Source organism: Populus trichocarpa, chromosome 14 (assembly GCF_000002775.5).
Source record: "Populus trichocarpa isolate Nisqually-1 chromosome 14, P.trichocarpa_v4.1, whole genome shotgun sequence".
In the NCBI taxonomy this organism is placed as follows: Eukaryota; Viridiplantae; Streptophyta; class Magnoliopsida; order Malpighiales; family Salicaceae; genus Populus; species Populus trichocarpa.
The window spans coordinates 14,033,450-14,048,061 of NC_037298.2; the positions used below are offsets into that span (position 1 = coordinate 14,033,450).

The 14,612-nt window shown below is 35.9% G+C and overlaps 1 protein-coding gene across 1 annotated transcript; it reads right to left on the reverse strand.

Annotated features, from left to right (window-relative positions):
* Window positions 1–7,811: 7,811 nt before the first annotated feature.
* On the reverse strand, window positions 7,812–11,113 carry LOC7497285 (zinc finger protein GAI-ASSOCIATED FACTOR 1). Its single transcript, XM_002320613.4, has 4 exons — window positions 10,427–11,113; window positions 9,926–10,322; window positions 9,634–9,827; window positions 7,812–8,920 (listed from the first exon to the last, which is right to left on the reverse strand). Exons 1-4 carry the CDS (start codon window positions 10,620–10,622, stop codon window positions 8,148–8,150), a joined length of 1,560 nt encoding a protein of 519 aa, XP_002320649.2. The 5' UTR covers window positions 10,623–11,113; the 3' UTR covers window positions 7,812–8,147.
* Window positions 11,114–14,612: the final 3,499 nt, after the last annotated feature.

Sequence of the window (14,612 nt, forward strand, 5' to 3'; positions counted from 1 at the left end):
GCAACCCGAGCTGGAATATAGATGTTTGTCTTTGACCGTTGATTGATGAGTTGGCGCAGTTGTGGTCCTTCGAAGCTTTGACTTATGATATATCGAGGAAATAAAATTTCCTTATGAGGGCGGCTTTGATGTGGACTATCAATGGTTTTCCAGCTTATGGAATGCTTTCTGGTTGGAGCACGGATGGGAAACTAGCATGTCCATACTACATGGAAAACAACAAGGCATTCACGCTAACAAACGGAGGTAAAGCTTCTTTTTTTTACTGTCACTGTCATTTCTTGCCACATAATCACAGGTACAGAAAGAACAGAAAAGATTTCTTTGTTGGCAGAGTTGAAAAGGACGTTTTACCCCCGCGTCTTTCTGATGAAAAATTGAATGATGTTGTATCAGAGTACGGTGACATTGTGTTTGGTCTCCAATCAGGTAAGCAGAAGTTTCCTGGTTTTGGTTTGACCTATAATGGGGTAAAGCGAAGTATCTTTTGGGAGTTTCCTTTTTGGAAGACCAATCTTCTCCGTCATAACCTTGACGTCATGCACATTGAAAAGAACGTGTTTGAGAACATTTTCAACACCATCATGGATGTGAAGGGGAAGACAAAGGACAACATCAAGGCTAAATTGGATGTAGCTTTGTTCTGTAAGCGTAAAAATATGGAGTTGGTTTGTGATGAGTCACGGGTCGCAAAACCAAGACCAAGCTTCGTGTTAGAGAAAAACACACAACTACTAGTCTCCAAATGGCTTAAGAGTCTGTGTTTTCCGGATGGACATGCCTCGAACATATCAAGGATGGTTAATATGGAGGAATGCAGATTGTATGGAATGAAGAGTCATGACTGCCACGTGTTTATGCAAACACTCATCCCATTAGCTTTTCATGATTTGTTGCCAAAGGGGATATGGGATGCACTCACGGAGATCAGTCATTTCTTTAGAGATATATGTTCCAACAAGTTGAATGTTGATCACATTGAGAGGCTTGAAATGAATATCGTCGAGACACTATGCAAACTTGAGATGATATTTCCTCCATCATTTTTTGACTCAATGGATCATCTCCCCATACATCTACCGTTCGAGGGAAAAGTTGGAGGACCAGTCCAGTATAGATGGATGTACCTATTCGAACGGTTAGATATTACAGTTACAATGTAATTCATATATAAAAGTATTTTCTTTGTTTTTTTAATTAAAAATATTTGATTAATTCAATATATGCAGGTACTTGTTCAATCTCAAGAAAAGGTTAAGAACAAGGCGCATGTTGAGGCTTCGATATGTGAGGCCTATATTGTTGAGGAGATCTCAACATTTATCTCATACTATTTTGAACCTCATCTAAGAACGAGAATCAATCGCGTTCCACGGCATGATAATGGCGGTGAAGTGCCTTCCAGTGGGAACTTGTCAATATTCTCCAATCATGGACGACCCACACCTAAAAATACCGTAAGAGGAAGATATTTGTCAGAAATAGAGTTCAAACAAGCACACAATTATGTTCTATTTAACTGTGATGAGCTAAGACCTTTTATTCAGTAAGTATATATATGTGTAATACTAATTAAACTTTGTCAATAATATACTGTTAATTATATATTGTAATATCAGACACTCATTATCACTTGCAGGCAACATCGACAATATTTGTCGTCCAATAACTCACACTTGACCGAATCCCAGATCTTTCAATTACAAGATGAACAATTTACCACGTGTTTTAGAACACATGTAAGTACTATCACAAACTCATTCTCACTTGCAAAATTACTAAATGCATGTCATTACGAGATTCTTGTTTCCTGTTCATTGATGTACATTACATACAAGGTTTATCAAATGGGAATGAGTGTTGTTAAGTCATTGTCTTCACTAAGCCTGGGCCCTGAAAGAAAAGTTAGGTGCTACAACGGGTATTTTGTCAATGGATATGTGTTCCATACTGAAGAATACGGGCATGGAAGAAAGTCATACAACAGTGGTGTTTGTGTTAAGGGATCGACTAGTAGTGAGTTAGAAGTTGACTACTATGGTAGATTAGAAGAGGTCGTCGAACTGCAATATCATAGCGAGCAGAATAGAGTGTTTGTATTCAAATGCTATTGGTATGACACGACTGATAGAGGAATCAGAGTTGATCCGCACTATGGTCTGGTCGAAATCAACTCAAAAGATAGACTCTGCAACGTAAACGATGTCTTTGTTTTCGCAAAGCAATGTCAACAAGTTTATACACATACACCCCTTCCTTTAGAAAGGATCGATCAAGAGTGGATTGGTTGTCCGTTTTAAAACAAAACCCAGGGGTCGTGTCGAGCTTGTTCAGGATGAGAACGAAGACACAAGTGTGCGAGATGAAGTATTTCAAGTTAGTGAGTTGGTTGAACCATATCAAGTTGCTCCTTCAATTGACTTGGAAGAAAATTCAAATTTTCATGTTTTTGGTGATAGTCTTGTTGATGTTGACGCAGAGGAGTTGAATGTTGTTTTGAACTCTAGCGGACAAGCAAATGTCAATGAAGAAGATGATATCCATATTGAAGATTGCGATGAAGGTGATGACTATTCAATTGACGACGAAGAAGAAGAAAATTCTGACTAACTATCAGAATGAAGCCCTGTGTAAAACATTTTTTTCATGTAATATACATTTTTTATAAGTTTATATATTGTTTAAACACTGTTGTTATTATTTTGTGCGATGGACAGTTTATCATTTAAGTGTTTGCAGGAAGGTAAATAGGCAATACAAATATAATCTTTCTTGTACAATGCATTATCATCGACATACATACCGACGGAATAAGGTCCGTCGGCATTTCACAGAGAGTTGAAAAATAATTACTGGAAACTGCCACAATTACCGAAAACTTTGCAGACGGCCTACCGTCCGTCGGCATTTCACAAAGAGTTGAAAAATAATTACTGGAAAATGCCACAATTACCGATGTATTTGCAAACGGCCCACCATCAGTCGGTATGTTGTCGGCGGGTCAATATTATCGATAAAATCACCGACGGCCTGTGCGAATTCCAAAGGGCGGTGCATTAAATGCATCTCTGACCGCGTCAAGTTGCCGACAGACTTTCCGACGGACCGCGAAAAATATGGAGGGTAATTAAAAACGATGGTGTGAAATTCAAAATTTACCGACGGATTTTCGAAGCTTCACCGATGGAATAATTTAAAATAATATTAATTTTTATTTCCGTCGGTAAAACTGCGCTATAAATCCCAGCGACCGCCCTTTCAGTTCATTTTTTCATCTGCTTCATTTCACAGTTTCGTTTTTTCCTTTCATTTCCTTCAAGATTTTTGTGTTTTTGACTTCTAATCTTTAGTTCAATCTTCAGCAAATTAAAAGGTATGTACTTCCTCTTCTTCATTTCTTTAATTTTTTATTTTTTTATTTTTTTTTCTTTTAGCTATTGTTATTTTTGGTATGTTTTTTGTTTTGGTATATTTTTATAATGTAGATAAATTCTTGAAATAAACACATTATTAAGGTAAGCATATTGCATTCCTAAAGTCTATATTTTTTTTTTGAATTTATTGAATATATTTTATTGTTATATTGCCATAATAATTGAATAATTTGTTGAATTGTAATTGTTAATGTTGAATTTACCTTAGAATTAGTAATTGAATATGTTGGAATAATTAGTAATTTTCTCTATTATTGCATGATTTGTGTTTAATTATTTCCATTAATTTTAATTGTTAGTCTAAATTTTGTTTTTGAATTTATTGAATATATTTTATTGTTGTATTGCCATAATAATTGAATAATTTGTTGAATTGTAATTGTTAATGTTGAATTTACCTTAGAATTAGTAATTGAATATGTTGGAATAATTAATAATTTTACTCTATTATTGCATGATTTGTGTTTAATTATTTTCATTAATTTTAATTGTTAGTCTAAATTATTTTTTTTGAATTTATTGAATATATTTTATTGTTTTTATTTCCATAATAATTGAATAATTTGTTGAATTGTAATTGTTAATGTTGAATTTACCTTGTAATTAGTGTGAATGTTATTTGTATAGATGTTATGTTATATACAATATTAGTATAGATGGGGTCAATTGGTTGTGGCTATTGTCAATATTTGCAGGTTTGTGGATTTGGGTAGTCTCCAGTATAGGGGAGGTGCTGTCGGATTTTTTTTAACATTCAAATTTAATTATATAATTATTCGTATAAAATTGTGTAGATGCATAGAACGAAATCTACAGCTCGTCGCTCACGTATGGTCGCAGCTAGTTCTTCTAGCAGCAAGGATGACATATCCTTAGGTGCCTCTCAAGAAGAGGCACCTATGCCGTCAACCGATGTTGCCTCTTCTAGCACGGTTTCACAGCGCAGAGGCGGTGTGCCTTCACAACGGAATCAATTCACCTGCAAGTACAAGGCACAGTGGAAGGACGACCTTTCAATGTAAGTTTGTTAAGGTTTTAATTTTTTATGAACAACTAATCAATATTTCATTAATTTAATTTATTTTCAGGTTCACAAACATTAAGGCCGCTCGAGTAATATCATCAGCGTTTAAATCGTCGATGGAGATTCCATTATTTCAATGGAGTCAGGTATCCAGACATCCTGAATGGATACCTCAAATCGATGCATGGTTTGACAGATTTGAGGTTGGTGTTAATTTCTAATTTCCAGCTTATTTCTAATAATTTATTAATATAATTGTAAATAAATTATTTTTTTATTTACCTAATTATTTATACACATAACAAATTCGCCTGAGACAGGGCGCATGACAAAGTTGTGAGGAGGGTGTGGGAAAATCACGCGGCAACTAGGTAACATCGAAAACAATACAAGATTTTTTTAGAAAAAAATTTATGTTTCAAAATCTAATTTCTGGCTATGGAAGTAGGTTGCGTGATTTTTGGTATGAAGCACAAAAAAAGACAAAAAAAAAAACGCGAGAGATAAGGGTCTCCAAGGCTGGAACGACATGGCAATTTGGAGGGATTTTAAACCGATATATATCCCGGCAGATATATGGCCGCCCTATCTTGAGCACGTGACATCTGAGTGGTTCCCACGATGCTCGCAGTCTGGTGCTGGCAACAGGAATCAGTCAATTCATGGCTTGGTGACAACGCATACCGGCGGCTCCGTTCTATTTGCTGCACATGCGAAACAGATGGTAAGATTAATTTAAATGAAATATATCATTAAATTAATTTGTTGTTAATTAATTTTTTTTATTATAGGCTACGTCTCTTGGACATGAGTCGAGCCCAATGGAGCTGTTTGTTGAGACGCACGTGCGGAGTCAAGACCGCGAAAAGGAGGCGCAACAGTTCGTTGACAACTGTGCTCAACACTTTGTGGTATGTTTGTTCAACCATTTTATTTCGTAAATTATTATTTTTATTGAATTGAATATGATGTTTACTTTTTTTCATTTTCAGAAGACCTATAATAGCTAGTTGAGGGAGAGATATGGGGACGATCCTTCAACCCATCCGGATTTCAATTCGGATTTGTGGATGGAGGTTGGATCGTCCGGTGGACCCAATAAAAATTGGGTGTACGAGCTCTCCAACACTACGGCCGAGAACTTGCGGGCAGCCCATAGTGTCTTAACCGTTAGGAGCTCCCAATCAGTATCGAGCACCCAATCTAAGGAGTTCGTGGCCTTGCAGCAACACACGGCTCAGCTCACCGAAAAATACGACTATATATCGACGGAGTATACACAACTCAAAGCGAATCATGAACAGCTTCACCAAATGGTCATGAACATGGCATCATAAAGTGGTGATATATGTGCGCCTCCTCCTTTTTGGTCGTATAACAACCAGCCTCCTCCCCCTCCTCCTCCTCCTCCAGCTCCACCATTATGTTAATTTGTAATGAATATTATTGAACTTTAATAGTTAATTTAATATTTTAAAAAAAACACATTCAGTTTGTAATGAATATTATTGAACTTTATTTTTTTTGTTTTTGATGTTTAATAAAAAATTTATTTGCATAACAGGTTTTTTTTACTATTAATTTATATAATATTATGTATTCTAAATAATTTTTTAAAAACATATTTAAAAATAATCACAGAGGGTTTTACCGACGGACTGTATCCGTCGGCATTTGTCAATACTACCGACGAATTTACAGATGGAATAAGTCTGTTGGCGTTTCATAGTAGCTGCCACAATCACCGACGAATATACAGACGGATATATTCAGTCAGTATTTCACACACTCACCGACAACTTTACCGACGGCTTATTCCGTCGGTATATAACACAATCATAGATGGATTTATTCCATTGGTATATTTCAAGCGGGAAACTTTTTTTTGGCGCGCAATTTTCGTCTGTAAAACCATCGGCAAATGTTTTTTTTTTACCGACTGATTTAGCGATGAAATGAGGTATTACCAACGAAAGTAAAACCGGCGGACGGTTTTCGTCGGTGATGTCGTCGGTAAAAAAATTACATACGAAATCTGAATCACAGACCGACGGAATATTTCCGTCGGTAAAACTATGAAATCTTGTAATGGATCTCCTTACACTTATAGATGTACAAAAAATTTCTTAAAAGACCTACCACACTTATCATCTTATTAATAATATGTAAGGGATATTTGTCTCTAATTACTTTTTCTGAAAACGACAAGGTTCAAGGAGTATAAATACCTTCTCAACTGGATAAAAGGTTTTGAACCTTATTAATTCTTAATAGCTTGCATATATTTCAAAGCATTAATCACTCTGAAATATAAGAACAAACATCACTTGTTTTTGAAATTTAAAGCTTTTTTAAGTCATGTATTGTCTTTCTCATAAAGTTACTAACTTTATCAGAGGATCTTTAAGTGTTAGAATTATTATTACAAGTATATAGGGCTTTATCATTAATTTGGTGCTTCCTGAGCTATGAAAAAAAAAACAATTTACTCGAATATCTTAATTAATCAGTTCTCACAATCTAAATAACCTATTACATAAACATTCTGGGTTTTACAATACCATGATGTTCCCTAATTTAGAAACCCACGTGGCTAAAGGGTGTTTAATATAATTTTTATTTTTATTTTTATTTTTAGATAGTTTTTAAAAATATTTTTTATTTGAAAAAATATTAAATTAATAATTTTTTTTATGTTTGGTGGTTTTAATATACAAATATTAAAAATAACATTTAAAATATTTAAAAAATATTTTAATATGTTTTTAAACAAAATTTTATTTTAAAAAGCTACGTGAATCACAGTATGAAAAACTCTCTAAATATACGGTGGAAGACTGGGCAGGAGCAGACAGAGTAGAGTTGCCATTGTTGAATGCATGACCCCCCCAGTTGACTGGCCTTCTTCGAAGTACAACTATCATTCAATTAAAGAGGCCACCGTCTTTTATCTCAGTTCTCATGATGTATCATTCTCAGCGGACTTGAAATCTTATGAGTGTGTTTAACAGTGGATAAAGGTGTTTTTTAAATAATTTTTATGTTAAAATATATGTTAATGATGTTTTTTTATTTTTAAAAAATTATTTTTAATATCAGCACATTAAAACGATCCAAAACATACAAATCATATTAAATTTCAAAAAAAAAAATTAAATTTTTAAAAACACAGGTTAAACCACGTTCTCAAACGCTTCCTTCCTAAACGTGCCTCCACTTCCTTCCTAAACGTGCCTCCATAGCTTCATGCCTCCATAGCTTCATGCTGCAACCAAACTTAAAGCACCTTCTCTAGTCGAACCAAAATTTACTAGAGCAGCTCAAAATTTGATGGGAGGAGGAACAAATACACGTATGGTAAGTAATTAATTAATTAGCAGCAGCAGCTAGTAATTCACAAGTTCACCAACACTCCTTTATGAAAATATTTCGATTTTAACTTGCCTTCGAAAAGCAACCACGTACTATCCATGGAGACCAAAAATATGCATCCTACTACGAGATAACAAGAGTATATGTTTAAGAAACGACGAAAAGAAAATTCTCCTCCCTGGACCTTTGGTATGGAGACACGAAGGTGTTACGTATATCTACATATAAAAAGCTCAGAGAGATGCCCCTGAGTGCTCAGCTTCTTTTCCACCCTTGACAAAAATACCTGGGAAAAGTGAAGCTAGCTAGATAGAGCTCTAAAGTGAGGTTGCTGTGGATCCATTAGGTTTTCTCTCAGGAACACCATCCCATGTTTCTTCACAATTCCCTCTCCTTCCACCACCATATGCAGCGGCTGCTGCTGCTCCAACATTAAAGCCACCAGTACCATTGTAGTTTAGCAAAGCAGAACTAGCAGCATCCAGGCCGAGCCCAAGAAGGTCGAGTGTTGTTGGCTTGTTTCCGAACAACGAAGATGAATCCATCATAACATCACTAGTGGGGAGTACAAGTCCAAGCCCAGCGGCAAAAGTAGTATTGTTCTCTGGCTTCATATCCCATTGATTGCCATTGCCGTCTTGATTAGTTGACGGGGGAAAGCCTAAACCACGGAGAAATGATGGGTTTGATGTAGTTGCACCCATTTGTGCTGCTTTTTGAAGCAATGCAGTGGCAGACATGGCCGGTTGCGGAGACGGTGTGTAATGGCGACGATCTTGGTCTGTGGGGAAGAGAGAGGAGGTGGTGTTGGAGAGATAAACAGATGGTGAAAGAGAGAGTGATGGGGGATCCATTGCTCTAGGTGTTGGCATAGTAGGGGGACAATCAGAGCGAGCTAAGCCACAAAACATTGGGAACGCAGATGGTGATGCTAGTTGGGGGATAGCAGCCGGTGATGCTGTTGAAGAAGCAAATATACTAGCAAATACATTACTGGTTGAGCTAGTAGAGCTTGTGCTTGTAGCTGAGGCATTCAGGCATATAGCTGCTGGTGTTGGTGGTGAAAGTCCAATTGGATTTTCTGCTAATTCTGTGACAAGAAACAGAGAGAGAGAGAGAGAGAAGACATTAACCCAGAGTAAGAAAGAAACGAACTAGAAGAATAATGCAGTCGATCCCAAAAACCAAAGAGAAAGGGATTTGCTAGCAAAAAATGGTATTTTGTTTTGGAGGATCTGGTGGTTATGTTTTAAAGCGATTTTTTGCTTTAAAACAATATTATTTTTATTTTTAAAGTATATTTAAGTGTCAGGATCCAAAAAAAATATATATATATATATATATATATATATATATAAAACATAATTTAAAGTTAGAAAAACAATTAATTAAAAAAAAAAAAAACCCAGAAGAAGGTAATAGCTTGAACTAGAAAAGCTTTATTAAAAGCAAAAGCAAGGAGCTATCATGGAATCCTTTCTCTCAAAATTTCAACCCACTAGAAAAGCTTTACTAGCAAGCAGCTACGGCTACCCATGAAATTGAAACGCAACACTATCCTTCTCTCCCTCTCACACACCCACCGACCGACCCACCCACATTTGTTAATATTCTCCAGTCTATCATCGACACGAGAACGACATCAACAAGATACAAAACACACCCATTTACCCAACACAAAACTATAGACTTCAATCCATTCTATTCTATCCACAGCCACAAGAAAACAATAAATAAATAAATAAATAAAAAATCAACCCATGATAGTACGTACTAGCTAGCAAGCTAGACCAAATTAATTACCTGAGCTTTGAACTGACAAACCCGGAGACACCACGCTAGTAGACGGCGTAAGTGGTGGAGGCGGTGGTGAAGCAACCACACACTTGACGTTACAACCATTCCCTTCATTCCCCGTTGTCGCTAGGGTTTGCGCCCTTGCACTCTCCTCCGTTAACGCATCACAGAATGCCCTATGTGTTATAAGACTATCCCTCCTACATAAAAACAAAAACAAAACCAAAACAATTAAAAATTAAAATCAATAACATACAAAACAAAGTGCGTAATAAAAACAAAGTTATTTGACGCTTACCTTGAAAACAAAGTGCCACAATCGCATTTATACTCTCTAGTGCCACAAGTTTTCATGTGAGCTTTCCAATCAGACTGAACAGCATATTTCTTTGAACATCTCTCACACTTCCACTTTTTCTCACCGTGCTTCCTGCTGAAGTGTTTTTTAATGCCAGTAAGGTCCCCAAGAGCTCTAACTGGGTTGTGATGTACACAAGATGGCTCTGGACACACATAGACACGTTTCCTTGGCTCTTTGTTGGTTCGTTGCTTTAGCTTCCATGGTAAGTTATGGCCTCGTCTGTGAAGTTGCAGGTTCTGGTCTCTTTGAAAGCCCTTGTTGCAGATCTCACACACGAATCTGTTTGTAGCTAATAAAGACTTTGGTGATAACGCAACTACTTCTGCATCTGGATCTGAAAAGGAAGAAATTAAATTGAGTTTATTAAAAAAATTAGCTGACAAAAATAAAGGTTTCGAAATTTGGGGTTCTTGGTAATGGTTTTTGTAAGTAAATTACCTGGCATTCCAGGGAGATTTCGCTTCTTCTTTGGCTGTGGCACTGCAACGGAGAGTGGCATGTCCTGGTTACCAAATGAAGAGACAATTGTGTCCTCTCCTGAAGCTGTAGATACTTTCATTCTTAATGAATTCTCAACATCCACCATTCTCTTTCCTTCCAAAACTTCAGCTTTGTCCTGTTCAAAACTTACCATAAAAATAAAAAAATAAAAAAAAAAAAAACTCCACTTCTCCAAGTCTCTAAGCTTGCAAAAGATGGCCGGCAGTAATCGTATACTAGCTAGAGGGTTTTGATTCACAAGGTCAACTAACAAGAGAGAATGGATGGTTACACCTAACTAGAAGCCTTAATGAAATGAATTCTTGGACATTAAATCACCAGGATACCAATCCACTAGAGCTCGTGTTTGGATACTGATATTCTGATTTCTTTCAGAATTCAAGAAGGAAGAAAAAACGAGAAAAAAACAACTATGTTTTGAAAATTATGTGTGTTTCTTTAGCACTCTCTCGCAATGAAGGGAAATGAAGCACCGTTTTCACTCGCCCAGTAACTCATCACACCTGAGTTTCATAGTCCCAAAAGGCGGCTACTTGAATTCATACTCATCTTCAGAGGGGAGAGGGGAGAGAGAGGACCAGAGGGAGACACAAATAACATTGAAGAGAGGAGAGAAGAATTTTGAATGACGTGGAGAAAGCAATTTTTTTTTGTTTTTTTTTTTTTTTAAAGAGTTAAAGCGGCGCCATTTTAACCGTGGTTGATTTTGAACCTGTACTTTTTGGATTTATTTAATTATAGTTAAGAGAGCTTATGCATTTTGCCAGGGCAACAAGTCTCTCCCGCTGCCCTGAGCAATAAATCCTACCGTCCACGTGTCAAATTATGCTATTTGCTGACATCTGTCGTAACTAGTCGGACTAGGCGGTGCTTGTCGTTTTATAGAGAATAAATTATTTTGATGTTAAAAAAATTAGTAAAAATATTATTTTAATTATATCTACGTGCATATTTTTTGGGAACTTTTTGAAAGGCAATAATAGTGGAAAGACATTAGTACCCCTGATAGATTAGGATTTTACATAGGATAGTTCGGTTTATCGGCAAGTACTTTTAATAATCTTATATATTTTTATTTTAGCAATTACCTATCCTTAAATTTGTACTCGTGACTTGGATTCTGTAATTGTGCTTCTTCGGCTATGCATAATAAATCCTCATTTTCACATGCGTGTTTGATTTTGTTTTTAAGGGAAAAAACCCCATTTGTCTCATGTACTTTGAATGTAAATATATTATATGTTCCACGTGTCTTTGTTACGTATTGTTGAAATTCGGTACATATATTTGAAATTAATTATATTTAAATTATATAATTATTTATTTTTTCTATAATTTGATTCATACCATAAAAGTAAAAGATATGTATCTTATTGATGAGTCATAAAATTCAAAATGTTTAAAAATAAAGTTGATATGTTGGATAATTGGTTAATCTTTTAGTTCAAACAATTTATTTATTTTTACTAGAAGAATGATTTCACTTAAAAGGTTCTTAGTTGTCCATATAATAAAGAGGGGATCCATGTTATAGCAAATCAGTCTCTTTCACTCGTATGTAATTTTTCATGACTTGTTTCACCTTAAGCAAACTTTTGTCTAGTAAAACATAAAATTTTCTCTAGAGAGTATGTTCTCTTACCCCCCTATCAGGACTTCTAAAGCTATTGGCTTAAGCAATTCTTCCACCTTGACCATCTCCTCATTGAACCTCTTCAAATATATTCATATAGACTCACTCTCTTGTTGGGTAAAACCATATAATTTCGTGGAGCTTTTCTTGGTGGGTATGTTGATGATCATCTCCTCATTGAACCTCTTCAAATATATTCATCTAGAGTCATCTTCTTGTTAGGTAAAACCAAATAGTTCCGTCGAGCTTTTCTTGACAGGTATGTTGATTCTGAAACGTGTCATTAACTTAGCACATAGGTCACTAAACCCATCAATGGAGCTTGACTCTAAATTATTGTATAATGCACATGCAAACCCTCAGAAGGTTATGGGGAGGATTTTGCACATTGAGTTATTGTCCTGGATGACCAACTTTAAGTCACCTTGTACATTCTATACGTGCTCCCTTGGGTCGATCAGACCATCATAGTTGTCTAGACTTATTTTTGTGGAAATGTAGTTCTTAAAGAGTCAATTATTCAATACTCATTTAAACAAGGAAGAACCCCTTAACTGATGAAGGTTGTAGTCATTCTCCTAGGTATCCTCGTGTATAGATCCTCTCTTAGTCTTTTTTTTGTTAGGCTCTTGGGAGCCCGAGGAGTTTGACATGGAACAATGGTTACGATAACCGATTTCCACTCATGATAGCTAGAGGAAGGACATTCGAAGTACCAGTTTTGCACATGAGTATAACAATGGTGTGAGCGACCCCTTAAAGGACTCTCACGATTGTCATTATATTTAGTCTTTAAGGAGTAGTGTGATCGTCTACGGGTGCCCAGTGCGGATAGTGGTTGTGGCGCTAGGGCGTTATATGTCATCGAGGGAGTCAAGACTTATCAAGGTGGCAAGGAATGATTTTGACCTTGGGTTGTCAACACAGTTTAAGTGAGAAGTTGCACCTGACTAATGAGTTGTTAAATGTCTGGTTGGGTAGACGTGTTCATGGTAACGAGTAGATTTTCCATTATTTTATCCCATATGTGTCTTGGTTGTGTGTCATGGAATGGCCTAGAAATGTCAAAAGCTTTTGACAGAAATCGATGGCTTTTTTATTAGTTGACGTCAATTGATGAGTCTTAAAATCCAAGATGTTTAAGAATAAGTCTAATGTGTTGGATAATTAGTTGATCTCTAAGTTCAAGCAATTCGGTCAATTCTCCATAGTCAAGGTATCTGGTGACTTGATATGAAAAACCTAAAATGTTGGTAAGTGGTAACAGGTAATGCCTGGTAAGGCAGGTAGCCAGTAATTGTGGTAGTAGCAGGTGGTGTCTAGTAAGTCAGGTGATCGGTAGCTGGTATCTGCAAAAGATTCTTTTTGATGGATGTCAGAACTCTCCGATGTTAAAGTCAATAACTTTGTAAAGAGAGAAAGTGCAATAATATTTCAAAGAGATAAATTCTGAAAAATATATATGCTAACAATATTGAGAATGAAGAGATTGTAAACTTTTGACTTGATGAATTCATGGTGTATTTATAGCTCATGAATTAAGTCCTTTTGCGGAGAGCAGTAGCTGAAGTGTAATTTTATCCTTGTGATATTTTGAGTTTTATTCTACTCAAAATAATGTGTATTTGATCTGTATAAAATATTAAGAGACCCGCATGAGGACCAAAAAAAATCTTTAGCGAGTGTTGGGCTCGGGAAAGATGTCTGAGCTCATTAGAGATGAAATATGAGCAAGGCACGTTGCCTGAACCTAAACATGCTGGGCTCGGACATGACAGCGTAGCGCCCATGTTCCTTTGATATGTTTTTAGCCTTTTTCTCTTTTAAATGATTTCTTTAAGTATATTTTGAAGAAAGGATATTTGTGGTTTATTTTATTTGTATCCATCACTTATTATCAAAACTTAATAAATGTGTTTTATGGGGTTAACAACGTTCACATTAGGTGGTCAACAAAAATATATATATATATATATATATATATATATATATATATATATATATATATATATATATATATATATATATATATATATATATATATAGACACACACACACACACGAGGGATAAGGACGAGCGAGGCAAAAAAAGACAACGTTTGCTTTGAGTCCCCATTTAGTGGCTTTCTCGTAATTTGAAGAGCATTAAAACCCTTGTCCGATTTTAATTAGCTTCACACAGCTGTTTTGCCTAAGTAAAGAACAAATGTTTGATTGATTGAGCACATCGTTTATAGGAAAATTAACCTACCTTTGTTTGCAAGCAAAGAGTTGCAGAGAAAACAAGACAGTGGCAAAAACAGGAGAAAGGTTTAATTTCAGGGGCATTTTTGGATAAAGGAAAGAGTAGGCTCGATTGTCATTATTTGTAGGCAGTACGTGACAGTACTCTTAGCTAATGACAAATGGTCCTTTAAGTCCTCCAGTGCTTACAGGCACCTACTCAGCTATTCATAGCAGAGCACTGATCCCATGTCTGCCTGTTCACTG

What these genes read in the sequence shown, in the direction of transcription:
- LOC7497285 (XM_002320613.4), bottom strand. Translation starts at nt 10,622, where the DNA reads ATGGTAAGTTTTGAACAGGACAAAGCTGAAGTTTTGGAAGGAAAGAGA. An exon ending in AAATCTCCCTGGAATGCCAG is followed by an intron (nt 10,323 to 10,426) that starts GTAATTTACTTA and finishes CTTCCTTTTCAG; the next exon opens with ATCCAGATGCAGAAGTAGTT. An exon ending in TTTGTCAGTTCAAAGCTCAG is followed by an intron (nt 8,921 to 9,633) that starts GTAATTAATTTG and finishes TTCTTGTCACAG; the next exon opens with AATTAGCAGAAAATCCAATT.